We start from the raw sequence: 24,131 nt of genomic DNA, 5'->3' as shown, positions 1-24,131 counted from the left end.
GTGCTATGCACACCTTTATTAGAAACCTTTGTTAGATTATGGGTATCCTACTGGTTGTAAATCTGAAGGGGAGAGACAAAGGGAATGACCTATGCAGCCATGATGCTGATGTCCCTGCCAAAATATCTATTCTAATAATGGTTTAAAAAAAAATATATATATATATATATATACATAATATGTTTAAAGAACAACTAAATCTACATACCTATTATTCATAATCTGTCTCCTCAATCAAGTATCAAAATTTCAAGACTAGTATAATAAATCATTGAAACATTTTTGTATTTAAAGGACTCATGTTCAAAATATGTGGAAACTAATTTTTAAGTGACTTTGATTATTTCTTTTGTTATTTAGTTACCTGCATAAATTTAACATTGAAAAAGAAATTTAGAGATCTCATGGCTGGGCATCTCAGAAAATTTCTCTTTAAAAAACAAAGTAAATCAAAACATAATGATTTAGATATAAAGTTCTATCTGCTACCAGCCTGAGTATTGCAAAAACATTTGTTCTCTAAAAGTATCAGGAACCATTCTAAGAAAAATGGCTTATTCTTTTGATATTAAATGAAAACCTTTTTTTTTAAATTTTTTTTTCAACGTTTATTATTTTGGGGACAGAGAGAGAGACAGAGCATGAACGGGGGAGGGGCAGATAGAGAGGGAGACACAGAATCAGAAACAGGCTCCAGGCTCTGAGCCATCAGCCCAGAGCCTGACGCAGGGCTCGAACTCACGGACCATGAGATCGTGACCTGGCTTAAGTTGGACGCTTAACCGACTGCGCCACCCAGGCGCCCCAATGAAAACCTTTTTTAATCATATAACAATTACCCTGCTTAAATCAGGTTCCTACATGGGTTCTTTAAGAAAGTGTCATTGATAAATATAAATGGAGTGTTCTAAATAGGATTTTGCATGGCCATAGTCACTAAGTATTTGCAAGTATTTATATATTGTACAGGTTAAAGCAGCAGTTTTTCTTAGAGAACATGAAATTTCTTTGATCTAACTTTGATCAAACTTCTTAGAAGTGTAAAATGTACTTCAAATAATCAATTTTTTATGAAAATATCTACTATATATCTATATATATATATTTTCTTTATATATATATTTTTTCTTTTCTCGTATATATATATATATATATATATACATATATATTATGTAAGACAAGATTTGCCCTCATATTTAGCACATTTATAACTATGCCATATGTAGAATCAAACATAATTGCATAACATATATGGAGAGCTGTACTCTTAAGCCCATGGAAGAATCTTGTTGCTAGTACATAAAAAATAGCACATTAAATTCTGAATTATATAGTACTAAATATATATTACTTGCTTATGTTAAGTTGATAGATGTTCATTAAAACTTAAATATTATAAAATAGAAATGTTTTTATACTATAAAAACTTTCACAGACATTAAGTTTTAATGAAAAGATTATTGGAATTACTCTTCACTGAAGCTCATATCTTCTCTTCCTCCCATATTTCCATTCTCAATAATTTGTTTAAGCCACAAATTTTGATGTCGTCTTGACTTTCTTTCCTTGTCTACCCTTATACTAATCAAATAAATCACTAACATTCTTTATTCTACTTTCTTAATATTTCTAGAATCTATACTTTTTCTCCATTATGAACACAATAGTCAACTAAGCCCAGGATCTCTAGCTTGGTTTACTTCAACAGCTTATGAACTTAGTTACCTATCTCTTGTAAATGAACTCTTATAATTCACTCTCTGTACTGCATTCCTTCACTCATTCATTGAACTAATATTTATTTAACCACCTACTATGGAACAATGCATTGTTCTATGTGTGACTAACCTTTCTAAAACTCAGAATTAATCATATTATCTTCCTTAAAACTCTTCAATGAATTCACTTACTTCTATGAAATCTAATTATTGTGAATTCCTTGTATATCCTCATTTCTTTGCTTTCTGTAAATACTGGTCTATTGCAAATGCTTAGATGTCTTCTCTGGCTAAGATCTTCCTTTCCCCCAGTGCTTTGTTAAGACTCTTATATAGCCCCATGTAGTATTCATGAAGAGCACTCATCATTTAGTAAGTGCCTCACTAAAATGTCTCATCTCTTAAAAAATACGCTCCTTGATAATAGAGAATGTGCCTTAGTATTCATTATATGTAGACTATTCAGCAAGATCAGAATCTCAATAAGTAATTACTGACTAAACAAAGTCCTGCTCATATGATAAGTTTACTTTTCCACCAATTATGTCAAACATTTTAATCTTAAATACAATATTAAAAGTATATACTGAAATGCTTATTAGGCAAATTTCCAGTCTCTCTCTCTCTTTTTTGTTTCCCCCTAGAGTCTGGACCACTCAGGAAGGATAATAAACCAAGCGGTATACAAACCTCACAAGAAAAGTAAAGAAAAATTCTTGTGACTGGCAGAATCCTCACTATTTGGGTATGACCTAAGAAGTCATATATATTGTGGTAACATGTTATGAGAGCTCACACTTCAACACTCCTATCAATAGTGGCTTTATAGCAGAGAAACCTGAAAATACCACCTTTGCCCAGTTACCTAAGTTAAGAGCACAAGTAGTAGGATAAACTAACTTCATCATCTCCTGATAAGATGTACTGGGAAGAATGCAGTGCAGTATCTGTGGTAGTCCAGTCAAATATGCTTAACCTGAATCTAATCCCAAGAAAATATTATACAAAAACAAAATGAGGAAAATTCTTCAAAATAACAGGTATCAGCCGAAAATTGTATCAAGAACTCAAAAGAGAAGTAAAGACTAAGGAACTCTTCCATATTGAGGGAGTTGAAGTAGACATGACTTCTTTAACACATGATCCCAGATCCTGGGATCCTGGATTAGAACTTATTTGTTTGTTTATTTTACAATAATTGGTATCATTGGACAGTTGATGAAATTTGAATGAGATATTTGGATTAGAAGGCAGTGTTAGTGTTAAATTTCTGATTTTGATCAATGTACTACATTTATACAGAGAATGCCCTTCCCTTTCAGTAATTATATGCTGAAATGTTTACAAATAATAGAACATCATGCTTTCAAATTGCTATCAATTGATTGAGAAAAATCTAATGGGAGTGTATGTCTGGGAACTTGTAGGTCTGTGCAGAAAGAGAGAAAGAGAGAACAAATGTAGTAAATGAGTAATACTAGAAATAACTGAGGAATCTGGAGGGGCATCTGGATGGCTCAGTCGGTTAAGTGGCTGACTTTGGCTCAGGTCATGATCTCAAGTTCCATGAGTTCAAGCCCCGCATAGGGCTCTGTGCTGACAGCTCAGAGCTTGGAGCCTCTCTTGGATTCTGTGTCTCCTTCTCTCTCTGCCCCTCCTCTGCTCACACTCTGTCTCTCTCATTCTTAAAAATAAATCAACATAAAAAAATTGGGGAATCTGGAATTTCTTGTAGGATTAATATTATTTCAAAATTTAAAAAAGTATAAATAACATCAGAGAAATGAAAAAAGAACTTAACAAGTGGAGAGCTATAGTCCATTAATATCCTTAAATGGAAAGCTGTTCCTGGAGTGGAAGACTCAATGCAATAATGTATCTATTTTCTTGAACTTGATCTATAGTTTCAATGCAATTCCAATAAAAATTATAGTACATTTTATTTTTGTAGATATTTACAAGCTAATTATAAAATTTATATGTAAATGCAAAGGGCTAATATATCTAAGATTGTTTTGAAGAAGAAAAACATATCTAGAGGTTATACCATGCCACATAAATCTACAGTAATTGAGAGAGTGTGGTAAAGGTGCAAGGATAGGCAAATAGCTCAATGAAACAGATAAGCAACACATTGATGCCTATTTCATCACCTGATTTATGCCAAAGTGCCTCCGCACAAAAAAGAGAAAAGGTGGTTTTTTCAATAAATGGCATTGGGTCAGTTGGAATCTATATAAAAAATGAGTGTTTAACCCCACCATACACAAATATAAATTCTAGGTAGATTATAGACATAAATTTGAAAGTTAAAATAAAGCTTTTAGAAGCTAACATAGGAAAATATCTTCAAGACTCTAGGATAGGCAATAATCTCTGAATAAATATATAAGAAGCAAAATATTAAAGGAAAGAAGGATAAATTAGATGTCAAAAACTAAGAGACTTTATCAAAAGACACCAGCAGAAAGTTAAAATCAGGCTACAGGTGACAGAAGATATTTGCAATACATGGAAACAAGAAATAACATATTCAGTTACATGGAGAACTGCTACAAATCAATAATTAAAGAGGTGCTTGAGTGGCTCAGTCAGTTAAGCGTCCGACTTTTGATTTCAGCTCAGGTCATAATCTCATGGTTCATGGTATCAAACCCCGTGTTGGGCTCTGCACTGGGTCTGGAGCCTACCTAGTATTCTCTCTCCTTCTCCCTTTGTCCCTCCCATGCTCACTCGCTCTCTCGCTCTCTCTCTCAAAAACAAAATAATAATAATAATAATAATAATAATTAAAAAGGCAGTTATCTCAGCAAGAAGTCAAAAAACCTGAACACTTCACAAAAGAGGATACACAAATGGCCAATAGCATATGAAGAAAGGTACAACATCATTAATCATCAGAGAAATGAAAATTAGATACCCCTTCACCATCTACCAGAGGGCGAAAGTAAAATAACAACAACAGATTAGGCCAATTTTGGGTGAGGATGTGGGGAAGTAGAACTTTTTATGCTACTGGTAGGAGTGCAAGTTAGAAATCCACCTTGGAAAATAGTTTGCAGTATTTACTAAAGCTGAAAATATTCACACTATTGCTCATCTATTCCATACCGGAAATATGTGTATCAAAGAGCATGCACAAGAATTTTTATGGCATTATTATTTGTAATATCTCTAAACTGGAAAGAATTCAAATGCCCATCAATAATGAAATGGAAAAACATAGTTTGCTATATACATACAGTGAAATATCATTCAATGAATGGCTCCTATATGCAACAACAGGGATGATTCGCACAGACATAATAAGGAATAAAATCAGCCAAGCACAAATGATTCATACTGTTACATTCCATTTATGTAATATGCAAAACGTTTAAATTTCATCAATAGTGACTGATATCAGAATATTTTGCTTGGAGACATCATTGATAGTCTTCTGGTGTACTGATAACGTTCCACATCTTGATCCAGGTGACAGTTACACAGGTGAGTTCATTTTGTAAAACTCAAAGACATATGCCTAATATTTGTGTATTTTACTGAGTATGCATTTGTGCATTTATAGAGTATGCTTCAATAGAAAACACTAAATGAATGATAAGAAATCAAGCCCTAGCTCATGCACAGTTTGGTCAGCCTCACTGCAATTGGTAGCTCAGCAAAGATTAATAGCACTAAACCACCATAAATATTCTATTTATTTTATTAAGTTAAAGAAGCTGTTATAATACTTTTGAAAACAAGTATCAAATACAAATTGATGGCACTATGTGATGCTCAACATTTAACTAAAAAAAAGTTTTTTCTAATTTTATACCTAATAGTTTTAAGATTGCATTCTTCATACCTTCAAAGATTACCTTCAAAGAAAGATTGCAACTTGGACTGACTTTTCTACCCAAGATAGAAACACAAATATAGAAGAAAACGCTGGGAAGGAATTATTAACATAGTGTCATATTAAAGTTCTGATCACTTATTATTTGACTATTTATATTTCACTTTATTTTAAGCACATACAGCACCCTCTGTTGTAGAAATAAGAAGGCAAAATGCTTATTTGATCAAATATAAAGAAAACATTACTGTGCTAGATTATCTCTTGGGTACTTGTCTCTATCATACATTTCAGTAAGGATAAGAATTACTACTTCTGGAATCTTCCCTGTGTGGCTCTAGGTTAAAATTTGCTAATGAAAGTAATCTGTGTGAGATATGGAAGGCAGAAGTGAAGCAAAAGCCATTATTTTCAGAGATCAGTCATGGTGCTTTAATCAGAGCAACTCTGCAGATGACTTTACAGGCTCACACTGTCCACTGTGGCAGATTTTGCAGAACTCTCCATGAACTCCCTCTTCATGTCCCCATCTTTTGGCTAAATATATCTCATTATTGGACTTCCCTTTGAATACTAGTTTTTCTTCCTGCTCCAGTGTGTTAGGCTGAAGTTGTTAGTTATTGTTCCACTGATCTGGAGCATTCCAGATGTTCATACTAGCTCTTCCTGCTTTTGTGTCAGCTCTAATTCTTTTTATTAAACCCCTCACTCCCATAAAATTTTAATGACTCAGTTTTGCCTACTGAGAAGTCACTTTGATATTTCACATATTGAAGTTTTCTAACTTTACTGCCACATTCATGTATTTTTTAATTAAAAAAAAGAACAAGATAACTTATTGACAGATTATTTAAGTGCTTCAAAATAACTTAAAAAGATAAAACTCACAAAAATAAGTACAATGTATGAATGTTAGCAGGGAAAGAATATTTTCTATACTGTATATGCCAACTTTAGATTTCATTAGTATCCACACTTAATAATGTAACAATCTTCCTACTTCTAAAAGTGAGTGGCTTCCTTTATTGATCTAAATGTCTTTGCAAACTTCACCACGTAGTTAACAAACTTGAATTATTTGCCACAAGAATGATTATTTTTTTAATTCTTGCACTTTATCAAGGCTATAGGAATATTTTCAATAGTTTGGGTTTTGAAATACATTCCACGAAGCATAATAGCTATAGATATTAAGATACTACAATGTTAGCATTTGTCATGTTAGAACAATGTCAGTTAACAAAGGTCAAAAAGTATCCTTATTTATGATTAGCTTCAAATAAAGTAGGAATTTAAGTGTACTATCTAAGTATCTTTTGACAACCAGGTATTCAGAGGTAAAGAGTTTCCTCCTTAGTAATAATACAGTCTCCAAATAAATGATGAAAATTACTGTCTTTCAAGTAATTTCTGATAAAATTTGATAAAACTCATAGAAAATTGCATTATTTGAGTTAAAAAATAATGAAGAAAGTGCAAGTTGCTCAAAAAAAAAACTGAATAGCATTTGAATCTTAGGGCCACATGTAGGCATTATATATTCAAATTCTCACAATATTATTGTTTCCATAGAAGGAAGAGGAAAAAAAACTATATAGAGGAGAAGAGGAGGAAAATAACATTTATTGAGGGCTATCTATAAACCTTTGCAGAGCTCCTTTTCATATGCTATTTCGTCTTCTTAATATCACAATTATTTAAAATAGACACTAGTATTATTATTATTTCCATTTTATAAATTAAAGAACTGAGATTCATAGTTCATTAAGGGTGGGTAGAGTAAAGATGAATTTAGGACTGCCTTGTATAAGTCTGTTAGGATTTTTTTTTATTAGTGTGACATAGTAAATTATTTTTATGTGCACACTAATACAGCAGAACACTGGAGTGAGGGGCACCTAGGTGGCTCAGTCAGGCATGTGACTCTTGATTTAGGCTCAGGTCATGATCTCATGGTTGGTGGGATCAAGACTGGAGTCAGCAGCTTGGGATTCTCTCTCTCCTTCTGTCTCTGTTCCTCACCTACTTGCTCATGCACCTTCTCAAAATAAATAAATAAACTTAAAAAAAAAAAAGAGCCCTGAGGTGAGGTAGGAATTATTATCTAATTCTGTAAACTTGAGTAAGTTACTAACCCTGAGATGACACAAAGGATTCCATTTTAAAATCAGACTTACATGATTCAGAGATCTCATCCAGGATAAAGCTTTCCTAATAATTTCAAGAATACAATCAATTAAGAAGCACAGAAAATCAAGGGAGGGGTCTTGAATCCTGTTTGTATTCACCCTCTGGTCCTTTATTTGTAAACTATATACATTATATAATGTATTTTTTTCAATTTTTTAATGTTTATCTATTTTTGAGATAAAAACATAGCACGAGTGGGGGAAGGGCAGAGAGCAAGAGGGAGACAGAATCTGAAGACGGCTCCAGGCTCTGAGTTGCTAGTACACAGCGGGAGGCAAGGCTTGAACTCAAGCCCCAGGATTTCATGATCTGAGCTGAACTTGGATGCTTATCCAACTGAGCCACCCTGGTGCCCCTATGTTATGTATTTTTATGTATTATATATAAGTATATAAAATATATATAACATACTATGCCTATATACATCATATATATGATTCTATATCTAATTTATAAATATCATACTGATATATGGTATATATCTACACCAAATAGAATACATATTAAATATATATGTAGGTGTATATATATATTTATCAGAGTAATAGATGACATAATTAAATAAGATGTGCAGGTCATCCTACATCAGTTAGCATTTAGGGTCTGGTAATCTTCATTTTACTCCTAGAAAGTTACATACTTTGTGACATTTTTCAAGGATCCATAACACATAAATCCATAGATACTACATATGTTTACCATATACAATCTAAACCAGGGACATCCTGCTTAGAGCATTCCATACATAGGAACTCTTTTCTAAGTGAATACTATCAACTTAATTTTCAGGAAGCCAGTTGTTAGCATGCTTCAAATAAGCTTTTATGAAATCACCTGTCCTATTCTCTCCCAGAAGCACCCTCCACCTCTACCCTGCTATGGGAAAGAAATAAATAGCAGGTTTGCTGCTTTTGTAAGGATCCGATGAGTTAATTCATGTAAATCCATGCTGGTAAAATACTAATAATGCCAACAGCAATTATTATCATTATTGGCTACACTATATTACACGGAGTTTACAAATGGTTTAAAATAATTTAATAAGAGCTAAGATGTACTTAGTTTTGTGAAATGCAAAACTGTTGGTATCCTCTTGCACTCATTTTGGTCTAATGACTTAGTGGAAAATATCTTTTTAGCAAGCATATTTTAACAAAAAAGCTACAAACCACAAATTACCATCTAGGTTTTCCACAACAATGAATCAATAAAAGGAAGAAATAAGGAAAAAGAATGAGTGGGAAAGGTAAGAGACAGGAAGGAGAGAGAATGAAAGAATGAAAAAAATCAGTAATACGAAAGGTTTAGATAATTCAATTTGTGGTAACATGTTATGCTATGGTAACACACAAAATTTTGTCAGTAATTTGACACTTTCTTCTAAATGATTAATTCAAAGGTACATCACTAATAGTTCACTTTTATTTAATAAAATAAATAATATAAAACATACTTCCTTCATATTTCAATTATATTGTTTAATATTACCAACTTAGAGAAATTATAAAAATTATTTTCACTATTGTTATAATTATAATACCAATAATCCTATAAAGATATATTTACAAGTCTATATTTTGTTGCAAAGCAAATATATTTTATTACAACACTAAACCATTTGTGAGATGGAATTATATTTAAAGAAAGTTTTTAAATTGCACACTCTTGATAAAACATGGTGAAATCATCTAAACATTAAAAGCTAATTTAAGTAAATCAATTGCTTTATTCTCCTACTACTAAACAAAAAAAGAAAAAAATCTAGGGAAATAAGTTTAATAAGCTATTACCCAACATCCTAAAATCTTCCATTGTAAGGATTGTTTTGCAAGACATAATTGCTTCCACATAATTAAGTACCTACACAAATAATGGTTTCAATGATTACCAAGGTTACCCAAGGCAAACACAATAAATTTAAAATGAGAACTAATCTAAAATGTGTTTCCAATATTCAGATCCATCAGAGACTAATAAGATCATATTTGAAATGAAGTAGCTATGTAAATGAGGGCACACAGAATATTCAATCCTTAAATGACAAACTTTCTCTGAATTTCCTCCTCTTTCTCACTTAAAGAAAAAATTTTATTTTCTGTATTTTCAAGATCTTAGCAAGAAACAATGGCTCTGATGGCCTCTTAAATTTGGACAGAATTTTGAATGGACATTATTACCTTTTAATTTCCGTTCCCTGGGCCAGAATGAAAATGTTAAAACATATGCTTATTAGTCTGTAATTCAAAATGATTTTACCATTCTATTTGTGTAAAGATATCTAAAAAAATTAGAAGCAATATTTACAAGGCAGCTAAGGTCTTTAACAAGGTTAACCAAAAGAGACAAAATCCTCTAAAGAATCTTAGTAAATAGCATAAACTAGTTTGATTGATTAGAATGTATATACAATTATGTTAATAGGTAAAAATGGGTTAATCTATTAAATTTTTAAAAATAAGGTTTCAAATTATCCCACAAAAAACACCAACTGTTTTCTGTATGTAAGAGATATAGCTAAAACAAAGTAATTCAAAAGTAGGTAGGCAATATTATAACAAACATGCAAACACTAATGATATAACAGGAGTAAGCTGCTAACATCAGACAAGGTAGAATTCAGACAGAAAGCCTCAAATAAAAGAGCAAAGAATTGGGAGAATTTTTTTTCTACAGAATGTCTTCTAAGAATGTCTTCTAAGGTCATTTGTATTCCCACCTTCATTAGTTTTTGGAATTGCTAAAAATAAAACCCTTCTCAGACTGTTCACTAATTAGGTGAAAAAAGTAACCATCCAAACAAACCAAAAAAAGCCCCAGACCTGATAAGCTGCTTCCTGAAATAACCCTTCAATGTTGATATAAAGGGCCAGCTGGCAGAAGATGATAAGGAAGTAGTAATATTTTTAATTGGCACTTATTCTGAATACTTATAATACCAACTACACGAACAGGTGAAAATTATTCCATGTTAACAAAAAACAAGTTTCTCTTAATTCACTATCAGAAGGATTCAAAAGTAAAGAAATTACATAGCCACAATTAGAGGTACTTTATTTAAATGAATATTCTTTAAACAATTTGAAAAGAACAACCACATTTCTATGGTGATTGAACTTACTATAACAAATGTGTTTACTGGGAAAAAAAAATAAACTTAACTTGATGCCGGTTTCAGTCTAATGAGTAGGACAGACCCCAAATTACATGCTGGGACAGCATGAAGCATAATATTCTCTTTAGCTGTATGATTTGGTGGTCAATTGACAGAAGACTTGAGTGATAACTTAAAGCTCCCACTAATCTAATTTGTAATTTTGGAAGACTTCACTTTACTGATCCCTTGTATCCTTACTTGTAAAATAAAAGTATCCACTTAAAAGATAACTAATAACCTTTTCTATTCTAATATTCTGAAGGGTTTTCACTTTTTCGAATCTTTTATTGAGGGGTTCCTGAGTGGCTCAATCAGTTAAGCAGATCTCACAGTTCACTGGATGGAGCTCTGCATCCAGCTCCGTGCTTACAGTGCAGAGTCTGCTTGAGATTCTCTCGTTCCCTCTCTCTGCCCCACCCCTGCTCATTCCCTGTCTCTCTCTCTCTCTCAAAGTAAATAAATTAAAAAAAAAGAATCTTTTTTTTGAAATATAGATGCTCATAATCCATTATCTTGTGTTACTTCAAAACACTCCTTCCTTAAATTCACAAGATATACATTATATACCGTACATATTTATATAAGCAAAATATGTAAGTTATATATCTATAATTAAAACAAATTTTCATAAAGTGATACTCTTGTTAAACCTGAAACCCACTATTTTCTATTCTTTTCTCTTTTGTTGTAACTTTAAAAATATTGCCTTGATCTACTGAGTTAATTTCACAAGATACTAATAGTTTTTGTTCTTCCATTTAACAAAATAGCTACATTTATGCACATCAATAAACCCTGTAATTTATTTAATCTGCATATACTGATAGCTTTTGTAAGGATTAATATATGAATGCTGAACAAACATGATTAAAATATTCCAATTCAGTCAAGGAAAGTATGCAAGAGTTATTACTACAGTTTAATAATGTACCTAGTCTTTAATAAATGGATGAGATAAAGAATGGTAAGCCATTACATGGTGCTTTTACTATTCTATACATCATGTTCTTAACATTATGTAGGAAAACAGTAATTTAGGAGTTAAAAATGTGGGATTCTATCTAAAAGGAGACAGTGTCAGTTAGAAGGATCAGTTCTCAGAGATGAATAAAAGAAGAAAAGAAAAGAAGAGAAAAGAAAAGAAAAGAAAAGAAAAGAAAAGAAAAGAAAAGAAAAGAAAAGAAAAGCTATTCTGAAGCACACATTGGCACTATTTAAGCAGTGACTGGGGGTGGGGGGGAGAATTGATTCACTTATTTTCTGAAGTGTTATTTACTGAATATCTACTATTGAGTTTTTTCTACTTAATAATAATTATTGGGTACTGCTCTAGTTATTGAAGAGTACATTGAAGAAGACAGGTAAAATTTTTCCTTAAAGAATTTTCATTTTATTGTGATTAGACATACCCATGTCTTCACATGGTCTTCCCTCTATGCCTATCTGTGTCCTAATCTCTTCTTCCCATAAAAATACCAGTCATATTAGATTAAGATGCATCTTAGTGACCTCACTTTAACTTAATTACATGTATAAAGACCCTCTCTCCAAATACAGGTACTGACAGTTAGGATTTCCACATATGAATTTTAGATGGACACAATTCAACCCATAACAAAGCCCAAGGTTTTTAATGCTAGTTTATCATGTAAGCACCTGCTGCCTAGTACATATCAAATTTGCAGACTCCCAGACAGAAGGCATATGTCCAGCATAAACCATATTGATTTTATAAGCAGTTTAGGCACAGTGAACCAGTTATCACTTCATGAATGGCTCAACTTCCAAGTTCGCCAACTCCAATCAAGAGAGAACTTTTCAAGTAGGCTTTTCTAAAAAATACCAGTCTCAGGCCAACTGCATTAACTCTTTTGTGCATAGTCAGGCTGACAAATTCAGGTTTTTTGTTTTAAATTTGTGATACATTTTAGGCCAAAAGTATACATATGTTTATTACAATTACTAAATTTTGCATTGATTTAAAAAAAATACAAAAATTATCTTTTGCAAGTTAGTCCATACTAAGCAACTTGGTCACTACTTTCATTTTACTTACCCTCCAAACTTACATAATTTTAAAAATAACAGAAAAGTAGTGATTTTGCTTGAAGTTAGCAAAGATTTCAAAATACAAAATCAAAAATAAAGAGGGGAAAGAATCTCCACTGTCTTTAAAACAAGCAAACAAAATTAGAAAAACTAATTTTAGCCATTACTTGAAACCACAGCCTATGAGAAAGATTTATCCAACATAGAAAGAAGATATTAACAGCAGGCACATACCTTATCCAATCTCCATTTGTGGGAGGATAAACCACAGATAAATCACAAAGCAGTGTAATTTCTTTGAAGGAAACATGGCAATATCTGTAAGAAAAATAAATGAAATCAACATACTCTTTAATCCAGAAATCTATGTAAAAGGATGATTATAGAATTTTTGTAACAAAAAAATCTAAAAATTCATAAATAGAAGACTGGTTAAGTAAATAATAGTAATGACAGCATTAAACACCACTTAAGTGTAGTTAAAAACTAAATTAAATCAGTGTACTCATATTGAATAATCTTCAAGACATACTGGTCAGTAAAAAATGGAACATGTGAAACATGCTTTATAACATAGATTTGCATATGTTAAGGAGGAAGACTTTCCTCTGTCCTTCAAGGTTCTTCTAGCTTGACTAAATCAAATTGATATGAGACAGATTAACAGGAGAAAATCAAATTTCATAGCATATGTACTAGAAATCCACACAGACATGGAAATTCCAAAGTGAGGCAACATGATGTTTTTGTGAACTATCATTAGCAGGAAGGTAAAAGGAGATGTTTGGAAACCACAGGTTGCTCTACTATTCAGATCAGTTTCTTAGGTAAAGAGGAATCTCTGCTAATAGCTCTCTTCCTGGTACAAACAGACCAGGGGAGGGAAAGAGATTTTTCCCTCAGATGAGGGGAGGGAAAGAGATTTTTCTGAATCTGCTGTGCTTAGATTGCTTTTAACTCAAAATAATGTTCATGCCAAAGTGGCCCATGAGGCAGGGGGGATGCTCTTGGCCCCTACACATATGTATAATGACATACAGACTACTATTGTTTGCTTTTGGGTTGAGAGTCTTAAGATCTTGGAATAAGGGTAAATTATTTTACTTTATATTGTTTCAATGTTTACCCACACATGTTATTACTTTACCACTACAAAATTCTGCCTCCTCTGCCTCTGAGGGACACCAAAATGATTAAATAAATTATTGGAAGGCTGAAATTTGAGGACTATCATAGGAATCAATATCTCTTGGAACTTAAGATAACATAAAGGGTCATATTGATAATTCAGACTAACATCACTCAAAGATTTGACTCTGTATCAAGTTTTAAGTCTCAATTAGATACTAATAATTACAAGGATATATGTCATCATGAGTCACAGGTAAAACAAAGAAGTCTATGACCCCTAGTCTAGTTCCCCAAGTCCTATTATACCACATTGGATACACATGTTAATAGATGAGATTTCTATGAGGTTTGCATTTACTTACTTCACTTTCATATAATAATCCATTCAGGTTATAAGACATTTATATTTTACACTGAGAGGGTTACATTGATTATGTAACATTTCCCAACCAGCCATTATCTATAACTCCATATATTCCAGTTTGTTTATCATAAACAAATCTAGACAATTAGGCACATCTTGCTAAAAGCATTCCATAATAAAAAAGTCTATTTTACTAGCAAAAACCTTTGTTGTTGCTGCTGTGCCAATAGGATTGTCATCAGTATGTTTAGAAGGGGATTAATTCAGCTTCCTTGCCTTTTTTTCTTTCCCTGGAGCACCCCCAATACAAGAAGAGACTGTATTGCAGACCTGCAACTTAACTTCTTTCTTTCCGGATGACAAGACACTTTGAACATATTGATCAAATATATTTACATTATAACGAGAAGACAGGTGGTTAATTCTTAAAAGCCAAGAAAGAAATTAGAATGTAATTCAAAATGTAGTGAGTTTATATTCTTCTTAAGAACAAAAAATGACTAAAATGGATAAAAATAAAAATAGACTTTGATAAATAGATGAATAGTATCAGTGAATTATTGAAGTATGTAAAGTAGTTTTGAGATTATATCTTTAATATCTGAGACAGAATTGAGGAGAGAAATCAGTACATCAATCCTGCCCCTCATGTCTTATTTAGGCTTGGTCCAGATCATAATGGTACACAGTACAGATAATAAACTATATCATGTGGTAATTTTATTGTTGGTTTTCTATTATTCCCCCTAATTTTATACTGATGAAGTCTAATGTGAGAAGTACATAATGCATAGTTCATCAAGATTTAAGGGTAGGGGGATCTGGAGAAAGGTGGTCAAAATGTGACAAGTTCCAGTTATAAGATAAACAAGTGTCAGGGATATAATGTACAACATGATGATTATAGTTAACACTGTGTATAATATATAAGAAAGTTGTTATGTAAGTAAATCCTAATAGTTCTCATCACAAGGAATTTTTGTTCTTTGTTTTCTTTTTTTTTTTTTAATTATACCTATATGAGACAGTAGATGCTAACTAAACTCACTGTGGTAAAAATTTCACAATATATGTAAATCAAACCATCATGCTGCATGCCTTAAACTTTTATTGTGATGTATATCAATTATATCTCAACAAACCTGAGGAAAAATATTTTTGATGTAAGATATAATTTTATTTAAAAAATGATGAGGATAAAGAATAATTGTTTGCTGATTAAGAATCCCTTGGAATAGAGCCAATTTCAGAGCTTTAAGATGACACGCAAATTCATTTTTCCAAGCCCAAATTTCCTGTTTGCAAAGTGGAGATTGTAATAACTGTCTTACAATGTTAATGAAAGGGTTTCATAATACACACCTTGCTAACTACCTAACACAGTGAATGGTACATCATAAACATTAGTTATCTGTTGTTATGTAAAACGCTGTCCCAAAATTTAATGGCTTAAAACAACAGACATTTAGTATCTCTCAGTTCTTATACCACAGGAATCTGGGCACAGCTTAGCTGTGTGCATCTAGTTCAAGGTCTCTCACAAGGCTACAATCAAGCTGTTGGCCAGAGCTGATATTTAAAAAAACAAACAAACAAACAAAAACTGTAGCTACTTGACAAATACGGCAAAATTACTCATTTTACTGGGTAAAATTTTCCAATAATTTCAAAAATATTTTCTCCCCAAGCATCAAATGTAGACAACATAATCATTCTCATTAATAACAATGATTAGGACTGTGAGGGCAACATATTCCAACAATTAAAATGAAAAGAAAAAATCTTAATAACCAGAAAGTCCATTCCCTCAAATATCTCTATGATTTTAAGCTAGAATACATAGTACAGTGTCTAGTACTATACCTAGCTGGGCAGATTGCCCACCATTTAAATTTATCATGTCTTTCATTCACCATGATCAAATGAGATTTATCCCTGGGATGCATGGATGATTCAACATATGCAAATCAATCTGTGTGACACATCACATCGATAAAATGAAAGAAAAAAAAAACAAATGATTACCTCAATGGATGCATAAAAAGTATTCAACAAAATTCAATACTCATTCATGATAAAAACTCAACAAATTAGGCATGAAAGGAATATATCTGATATAATAAAGGTCTTCTATGACAAGACCACAGCTAACATTATGCTGAATGGTGAAAGGATGAAGGCTTTTCTTCTAAGATCAGGAAAAAGACAAGAGTGCCCCCTTTCACCACTCCTATTCTACATGGTACTGGAAGTCCTAGCTAAAGCAATCAGGCAAGAAAAGGTATCAGAATAAAGAAAGGAGCAAAAATGTCTCTATTTGCAGATGACATAATTTTATACATAGAAAATCCCAAAGACCAAAAAACAGTTATGTCTAATCAATGAGTTCAATAAAGTTGCAGTATACAAAATTAATACACAAAAATTAGCATTTCTATATACCAACAATTAATTTTCTGAAAAAGAAATAAATAATCCCATTTATGGTAGCATCAAAAACAGTAAAATAACTTGGAGTAAATTCAACTAAAGAATAAAAGATCTCTACACTGAAAACTATAAGACATTGATAAAATAATAGAAGACATAAATAAGTAAAAAGGTATCCCATGTTCGTTGATTGGAAGAATTAGTTATTAAAATATCAATACTACTAAAAGCCATCTGTAGGTTCAATGCAAGCCTTAACAAGATTCAAATGGCATTTTTTTTAAAGAATCAGGGGAAAAAACACTTTTAAAATTTATAAGAAACCACAAAAGACTCCAAATATCCAAAGAAATCCTAAGAAAGAAGAATGAAGCAGGAGGTATCACACTTCCTAGTTTCAAGCTATACTATAAAACTAAAGTCATCATAATAGTATGGTACTGGTATAAAACAGATAAATAGACCAACAGAACAGAACTGATAGCCCAGAAATAAACCCAAGTATATAAGGTTAACTAATATTTGACAGGGAAGACAAGAATACTCAATGGAGAAAAGACAAGTCTCTTCAATAAATGATGCTGGAATAATTGGATACTCACATGTAAATGAATAAAACTAAACCCACTCACAAAAATTAACTCAAATGGATTAAAGATGTAAATGCAAGACCTGAAACCATGAAACTCCTAGGAAGAAGACAAAGGAACCAAGTTCCTTGACATGGATCATAGTAATGATTTTTTGGATATGACACCTGAAGAATAAGCAACAAAATAAAAAATAAAACAGGACTACAACAAACTAAAAAGCTTCTACATAGTATAAGTAACTATTAACAACTTAGAAAATGGGAAAAAAAATTTGCAAACAATATATCTGTTAAGGGGTTAATATCCAAAACAAAGAACTCCTACAACTCAATAACCAAAAAAAACAAAAAACAAAAAACAAAAATTCCAATTCAAAAATGGGAAAAGAACCTGAATAGACATTTCTCCAAAGAAGATATATAAAAAGCCAAAATGTACATGAAAAGATGCTCAATATCACTAGTCATTAGGGAAATACAAATTAAAACCACAGTGAGATATTAAATCACACCTGCTAAAATGGCCATTAACAAAAAGACCAGGAATAACAAATACTAGTGTGGATATGGAGAAAAGGGAACTCTGTGCACTGATAGTGGAATTTTAAATTAGCACAGCCACTATGGAAAAATAGTATAGGAGATCCTCAAATAACCAAAAATAGAACTACCATATGATCCAGCAATTCTTCTGAAAATACATGCAAAGGTAACAAAAAACACTAACTCAAAATCATGGTTCCACCCTCATATGTACTGCAGTATTATTTACAATAGCCAAGATGTGGAAACAACCTAAATATCCATCAATGGGCCAATGGATGAATGGCTATTTCACACACACACACACAATGGAACATTATTTAGCCAGAAAAAAGGAAACCCTACCATTTGTGACAACATAAATGAACCTTGAAGGCATTATGCTTAGTGAAATAAGTCAGACAGAGAAAGACAAATACTGCATGAGGTGGAATCTAAAACAAACAAACAAACAAAAAAAAACAAAGAAATGAAAAACAATACCACCTCCCCCCAAACTCGTAGAAAGAGATCAGCCTTATGGTGACCAGAGGTGGGGGTAAGGGGAGGGGGAATTATAGGAAGGTATCAAGGTATATTTCCAGTTTTAAGATAAATAAATAGTAAGGATGTAACATACAGCATGATGACTATAGCTAACATTGCCATATAACACATAGCTAAAATGATATAGAAAAATTATTAAGAGAATAAATCCTAAGAGTTCTCATCACAAGGAGAAAAATTTTTCCCCTTTATTCTTTCATTCTTTGTTTCCTTTTTATTGTATTTACATGAGAAGATGGATGCTAGCTGAGCTTACTGTGGTAATCACTTCATAATATATGTGAATCAAACCATCATGCAGTATGTCTTAAAGCTTATACAGTACTATGTCAATTATCTCTCAATGAAACTGGGGGAAACTTTTAATTAATTAATTAATTAATTAATCATTTCCCTATTAATGCTACTCAAAGTGATGCTTATAATAAAATTATCACCTATTGAGCATCTCTATAGACCATGCATTTTGCTGTTTTTATCAATTTAACTCATATAATGGCCCTATAAAATAAGAGTTAGCACTATACAAATTTTGGAGCTGAGGAAACTAAAGCCAAGAGTTGAAATAAATAGGATTTAAATCCCAAGTCTACACTATTAATACTGTACTTCGTATTCCTGTTGCCGTTTACTATCATGGAATTTTCCCTACCTGTGACTGGCTACCTTAAATTTTATGTTATTCTCAATTGAAAGCTTAAACTGGACATAATGTTTGAACATTACTTTTTATTTAATATTTCACTATGATTCATTTGTGTTATCATCTAAAATATATATATTGATAATATAAGAACAATTTTCCCAATTGATATTTAATTTGGTACCCTTCTTTCTGCATGGTCTGCACCACTTAACAAATCAGGAATATGTATTTAATATCAGCTTTTCATCATCAAGATAAACATAATATTAAAAAATAATAATTCAAGTGTAAAGTATTTAAATGGGTAGGATACTGGCAAAGAGATATACTTTATAATATGAAAAGATACTGTGTAGTCCTTACCAGACTCTGGTGTGTGTGTGTGTGTGTGTGTGTGTGTGTGTGTGCACTATTTAGCAATTACTAAAACGTAATCAAGAAATGAGCAGCCTGAATGCCTAGCACAGTGCTGGGCACTGCTGACCCAGGGGATCCAAGCAATGTAACTCTCATCAAAAGCACCTAGAATCTTACTAAGGGCCTAAGACCCACAGAGAGTCATCAAGTAATGAGAGATAAGGGCTAGGCAATAAAAAATCAGGTGCTAATTTGTTCTGCTGTAGAGGTAGTATTATACTAGTGATAGGGACAAAATTTCTCTTACCACATTTTTTAATATAATTTCCATTTTCTCTTTTGTAAAGATGATAATTATTTGAAAAAAAAAATCTAAAGCACCAGCAAATAAGTTATTTTACAGAAATATAGAAAAGCAGTTAACACTTGATAGATTATATATATTCAGAAGATGGTTTACTTCAATATTTGAGTCAGTTCTGTTGGCAATAGGAGGCATGTTTAATCAGAGGCAGTAACTAATCAAAAGTTAAGTAAGCTTTTACCTACCAAAAACAGACCACTTTAGAAAGTATATGAGGGTGATACTCATTTATTCTTTTTGCCTACATTTACCAAATCAGTTATGGGAGGTTAGATAATACCATTCTATCTCTATAGGTTTTGGAATCATTTAGAAAGTTATATACATCAGGATGATTCTGATATCTATAATTTTGTAATTTCTAGACAAATTCTTATTTTGAGTCCTCTGTCAAATCAATTTTCCCAATAAAGCCTTTTTTGACATGTCAATATATCATATTTTCTCCATTAGCAGGAGAAACTTTCTGTACTTGGTTGAATGGCAACACCCTAAAATTTAGTCCACTCAGAACCTCAGACTATGAAATTATTTAGAAATAGAGAATTTGCTGATGCAGTCTGGTTAAGATGAGGTCATACTGCATTAATGTGGGCTCTGATCCAAGGATTAGTATCCTTAGAAAGTATTATACTAGTGAAGATTTGAAAAGCACACTAATGTTTACCCCTTCTTGATGCTGAAACCCCAAGACTTCCATGTAAAAAGCTTGATCTAACCACCTGGAATATGAAAAGAACATCTGTACAGAGTGGTTCAACATTCCCAACCACTCCAGCCATCCTAGCTGAGGCCCTGGACATGTGAGTGAAGCCAACTAGATTATTCAGCTCTGTGTGGGCCAGCACAGAAGACCCCGAAGTTCATGAAACTTCAAACACATGCTCCTCTGTCATCTCTAAGAAGACAACAAATTCTTCTTCAAGCATAATTATCATGGGCTTTCTCTTCTCTATTCTTACTTTCTAACTGCTTTCCATATAAAAAGAACTTAACCTGTTGGACGGGTTTTTTGGGGAATTAATTTACTTTTCTGATTTAAAGGTTCTTCTCTAAAATTCAAGATTATCTACTCTTGTCAGCTTCACCATAACAATCATCCCTCCAACTCTGTTCTTTTTAAAGTAGGTGAGATGAGGAAGAAACCAAAGTTATTACAATGTTGCCTCAAATCCATTCTTTCCCCTTTATTCTTGTAGATTCCTTATTTCAGGACTTCAGTGTTTCTTGCCTATGTAACTACGCATAGTGAAATCTCTCAGGCCTTCTAACCCCAGAAATCCATCCCCCATATTGTCGCCAGAATAATCTTCTAAATTGAGAATTTGCTTAAAACGCTTTGATGGGGGGGGGGGGGGGGCCTGGGTGGCTCAGTCTGTTAAGCATCCGACTTCAGCTCAAGTCACGATCTCATGGTCCGTGAGTTCGAGCCCCGCGTCGGGCTCTGTGCTGACAGCTCAGAGCCTGGAGCCTGCTTCGGATTCTGTGTCTCCCTCTCTCTCTGCTCCTCCCCCGTTCATGCTCTGTCTCTCTCTGTCTCAAAAATAAATAAACATTTAAAAAAAAAACGCTTTGATGGGTTCTCATTCATGTATGCTTAAGTCAAGACAACAAAAATATACTGGGGGCTCACTAAATGCTTGCTAGGCACTATACTAAGTGTTGTGCATAAATAAGTGTGTGAATAAACCAATAGCTGCTTTCAAGGAGTTTCCATTCCCTTAAAGGGAGACTGACAGGTAAAGAGATATTTTTGATGTAATATGAAAAATGCTAAAATGGAGGAAAGCACAGAGGAAGCAAATTTGGCCAAAGCTTAGAATGTCAGAAAAACTTCGTAGAGATGATGACACTTAAGCAGTCCTGTGACTGTGAATTCCAAGACCTGTGAATATGTGTTTCATGGCAATGAGGAATTAAGATTGCTAATGGAAATAGGGCTGCTAATCAGCTGACCTTAAAATAAAGAAATTATTGTAGATCATCTAGATGAGCCTAATATAATTAACAGATTTTTAATTATAGAGAGGGAGGCAGAGGTCTGAATCAGAGAGACAATTGAAGATGCTACGTGCTGGATTTGAAGTGGGAGAAAGGGAAAGCTTCTAGAAACCATAAAGAGGTAGGTCGTAGATTGTGTCCAACAGCCTCCAGAAGAATGCAGCCTTGCCAACACCTTGTTTTCAGCAGAATGAGATTCATTTCACGCTGCTGACCTCAATTATTGTAAGATAATACCTTTGTATTGTTTTAAGCCACAAAGATTGTGGTAATTTGTTACAGCAGCAAGAGAAAACTACCACAGGGCCAAGTCACAGAGGCTGTTATATGCTTTGTTAAGTCTTAGGGCAATTGGAGATTTACTACAGGGGAGAGAGATGGCATCAGATAGCACTTTGATAAAAGATGGATTGCTGGGGTAACGGTGGCAGAGAGATAAGGTTGTGGCGATCACACAGACAAAAGAATGATGAGTGGCTTAACTGAGGGAGTAGTGTACAGGTGGATAGGACAGGTCCAATTAATTTCAGTGATAAAATCATTAGGACTACGAGAACAACTGAATGTGGGGAATATGGGGAAAGTTAAGTATCTAGTACCATTTCTCAGTTTCTGGCTTGGGTAGATACTGATATTGTCACTGAGATGGGAAATGCAGGAAAAATAGGGCATTGGCTTTGTCCTGTTTTGGTAAAGGGAGGGGTTGAGATTTGAGTACGTGGAATTTGAGATGATTGCGAGACATCTATGTGGAGAGGGGCAGTGGACTGTATCTTAAAATCAGAGTTCAAGTTTAGGAGTACTTTGCATATGAGTGCCCATAAAACAAATAGAACAGATGTAAAACTAGTGTATTGATTAAGAAACTGCCTCTGGGGCCATTATTAAATAGTAATTATAATTCTTCTTTAACCTTTGCGGAAAAAAGAGGCAACTATTGGGAAGGCTGTTAGAAAGATTAAATGTGGCAAGTGTTTAGCACAGTACCTAGAGTTAGTACGTTAGTAAATAGTAGGTATTATTACTAAATAGCCCAGAAATAAGAAAGAACAACAATGGGTTAAAGAATATTAAAGGTCTAAATCCACATTGCTGACAAATCAGATACAGTCTGGGCCTTCAAAGTACTTCTAGTCTAGTTAGCTCCTTGAAGGAAGGGGCCAAATTTCACTCACCGCCATATCCCCAGTGCTCCACTCAATGATGGGCCCAAGGAGTCAGGTATTTTATAAATTCTGGCTGGGTGGTTGACGGGAGGAGAAAGAGGGATCATGGAGAAAGCAAGGGAGTCAGAAAGAAGGAGGGAGTAGGAGAGTGAGGGAAGAGAGCTAGAAAGAAAGGAGACTAGAGGGAGGACAGGAGAAAGGCAGTGAGCCTCAAAGGGAGTCAAAGGATCTTATGTGAACCTGGAGTGGGAACCTGGGGATGGAGTGCGATCACAGTGTCTGTAAGGAGGCACATATAGAAAACCAGGCCTCTGTCCCTACAGTGGGCTGTACAATCACTCCTGGATTTTGTGTTTTGCCCTGTTACTCCACTTCCCCTGCCCCACCCCCACCCCCACTAACTCCCCCCTCTCCCAACCCGGGCCAAACCATAGCTTCTTGGAGGCCAGGAGAAATTAGACAGCTTTCAAAGTTTGGATTTTTGTTTGGTATGACTGAGGGGTACTGGTTTGAGAGAGAAATGGTACACTGACTGCGACTCTCAGACCAGGCCCCTGGGACCGACTTCCCGGAGCCTGGGACGCTCACGCCGCAAGCACCTCGGGGAGGGCTCCACCCTTCCGGCGCTTCCAAGTTGGGAGCCTCGAACGCCACGAGGGTGGGGCCTCGCGGACGCGGGGTACTGACCATTCTGGAGATCCAGTGGCGACGGAGGGACGACGACGGGGAAAGGGGTGCGAAGGAAGGACACAGGAGAGGGCGGCTGAGGGTAGAAGGGCCCGGGGCTGGCGATGGAGCTGTACCTCAGCGCCTGTTCTAAGGCTGCCAACGTCGCTGCCACCAAGACGGCCACCAGTGGCCTAGCCTCGGAGAGCCAGCAATGCGGAGACGTGAGTAGCAGCTAGCCCGGCGTCGTGGTCCTTCACCGGGGCTTCCGGCCCTGTGGGGCGGGGGCAGGGATAGCCACCGATCCGTCTCGCGATTCCTAACCGCCCGCTTCTGGCGCCCTCGTGCGGCGCAGCCGGTGGTGGTGGCTCGG

At 34.1% G+C, this 24,131-nt stretch overlaps 1 protein-coding gene and 1 long non-coding RNA gene across 3 annotated transcripts in view; one reads left to right on the top strand and one right to left on the bottom strand.

Annotated features, from left to right (window-relative positions):
• LOC125172777 (uncharacterized) overlaps positions 1 to 24,131 on the bottom strand; it is a 632,687-nt gene that overhangs the window by 277,156 nt on the left and 331,400 nt on the right. Inside the window, exon 3 of the long non-coding RNA XR_007154830.1 lies at positions 13,187 to 13,270. This is a non-coding gene — a long non-coding RNA (uncharacterized LOC125172777). The remainder of the gene's footprint in view (positions 1 to 13,186; positions 13,271 to 24,131) is intronic.
• FSIP2 (fibrous sheath interacting protein 2) overlaps positions 23,786 to 24,131 on the top strand; it is a 98,526-nt gene continuing 98,180 nt past the window's right edge. For both annotated transcript variants that reach the window (XM_047871280.1, XM_047871279.1), the window contains exon 1: positions 23,786 to 23,982. In XM_047871280.1, the coding sequence (XP_047727236.1) occupies positions 23,884 to 23,982 (99 nt within the window). In that variant the 5' untranslated portion in view covers positions 23,786 to 23,883. The remainder of the gene's footprint in view (positions 23,983 to 24,131) is intronic.

Source organism: Prionailurus viverrinus, chromosome C1 (genome assembly GCF_022837055.1).
Source record: "Prionailurus viverrinus isolate Anna chromosome C1, UM_Priviv_1.0, whole genome shotgun sequence".
NCBI classification, from domain to species: domain Eukaryota; kingdom Metazoa; phylum Chordata; class Mammalia; order Carnivora; family Felidae; genus Prionailurus; species Prionailurus viverrinus.
Note: the sequence above shows the minus strand (reverse complement) of the source record. Positions and strands in the feature narration are given on the sequence as shown.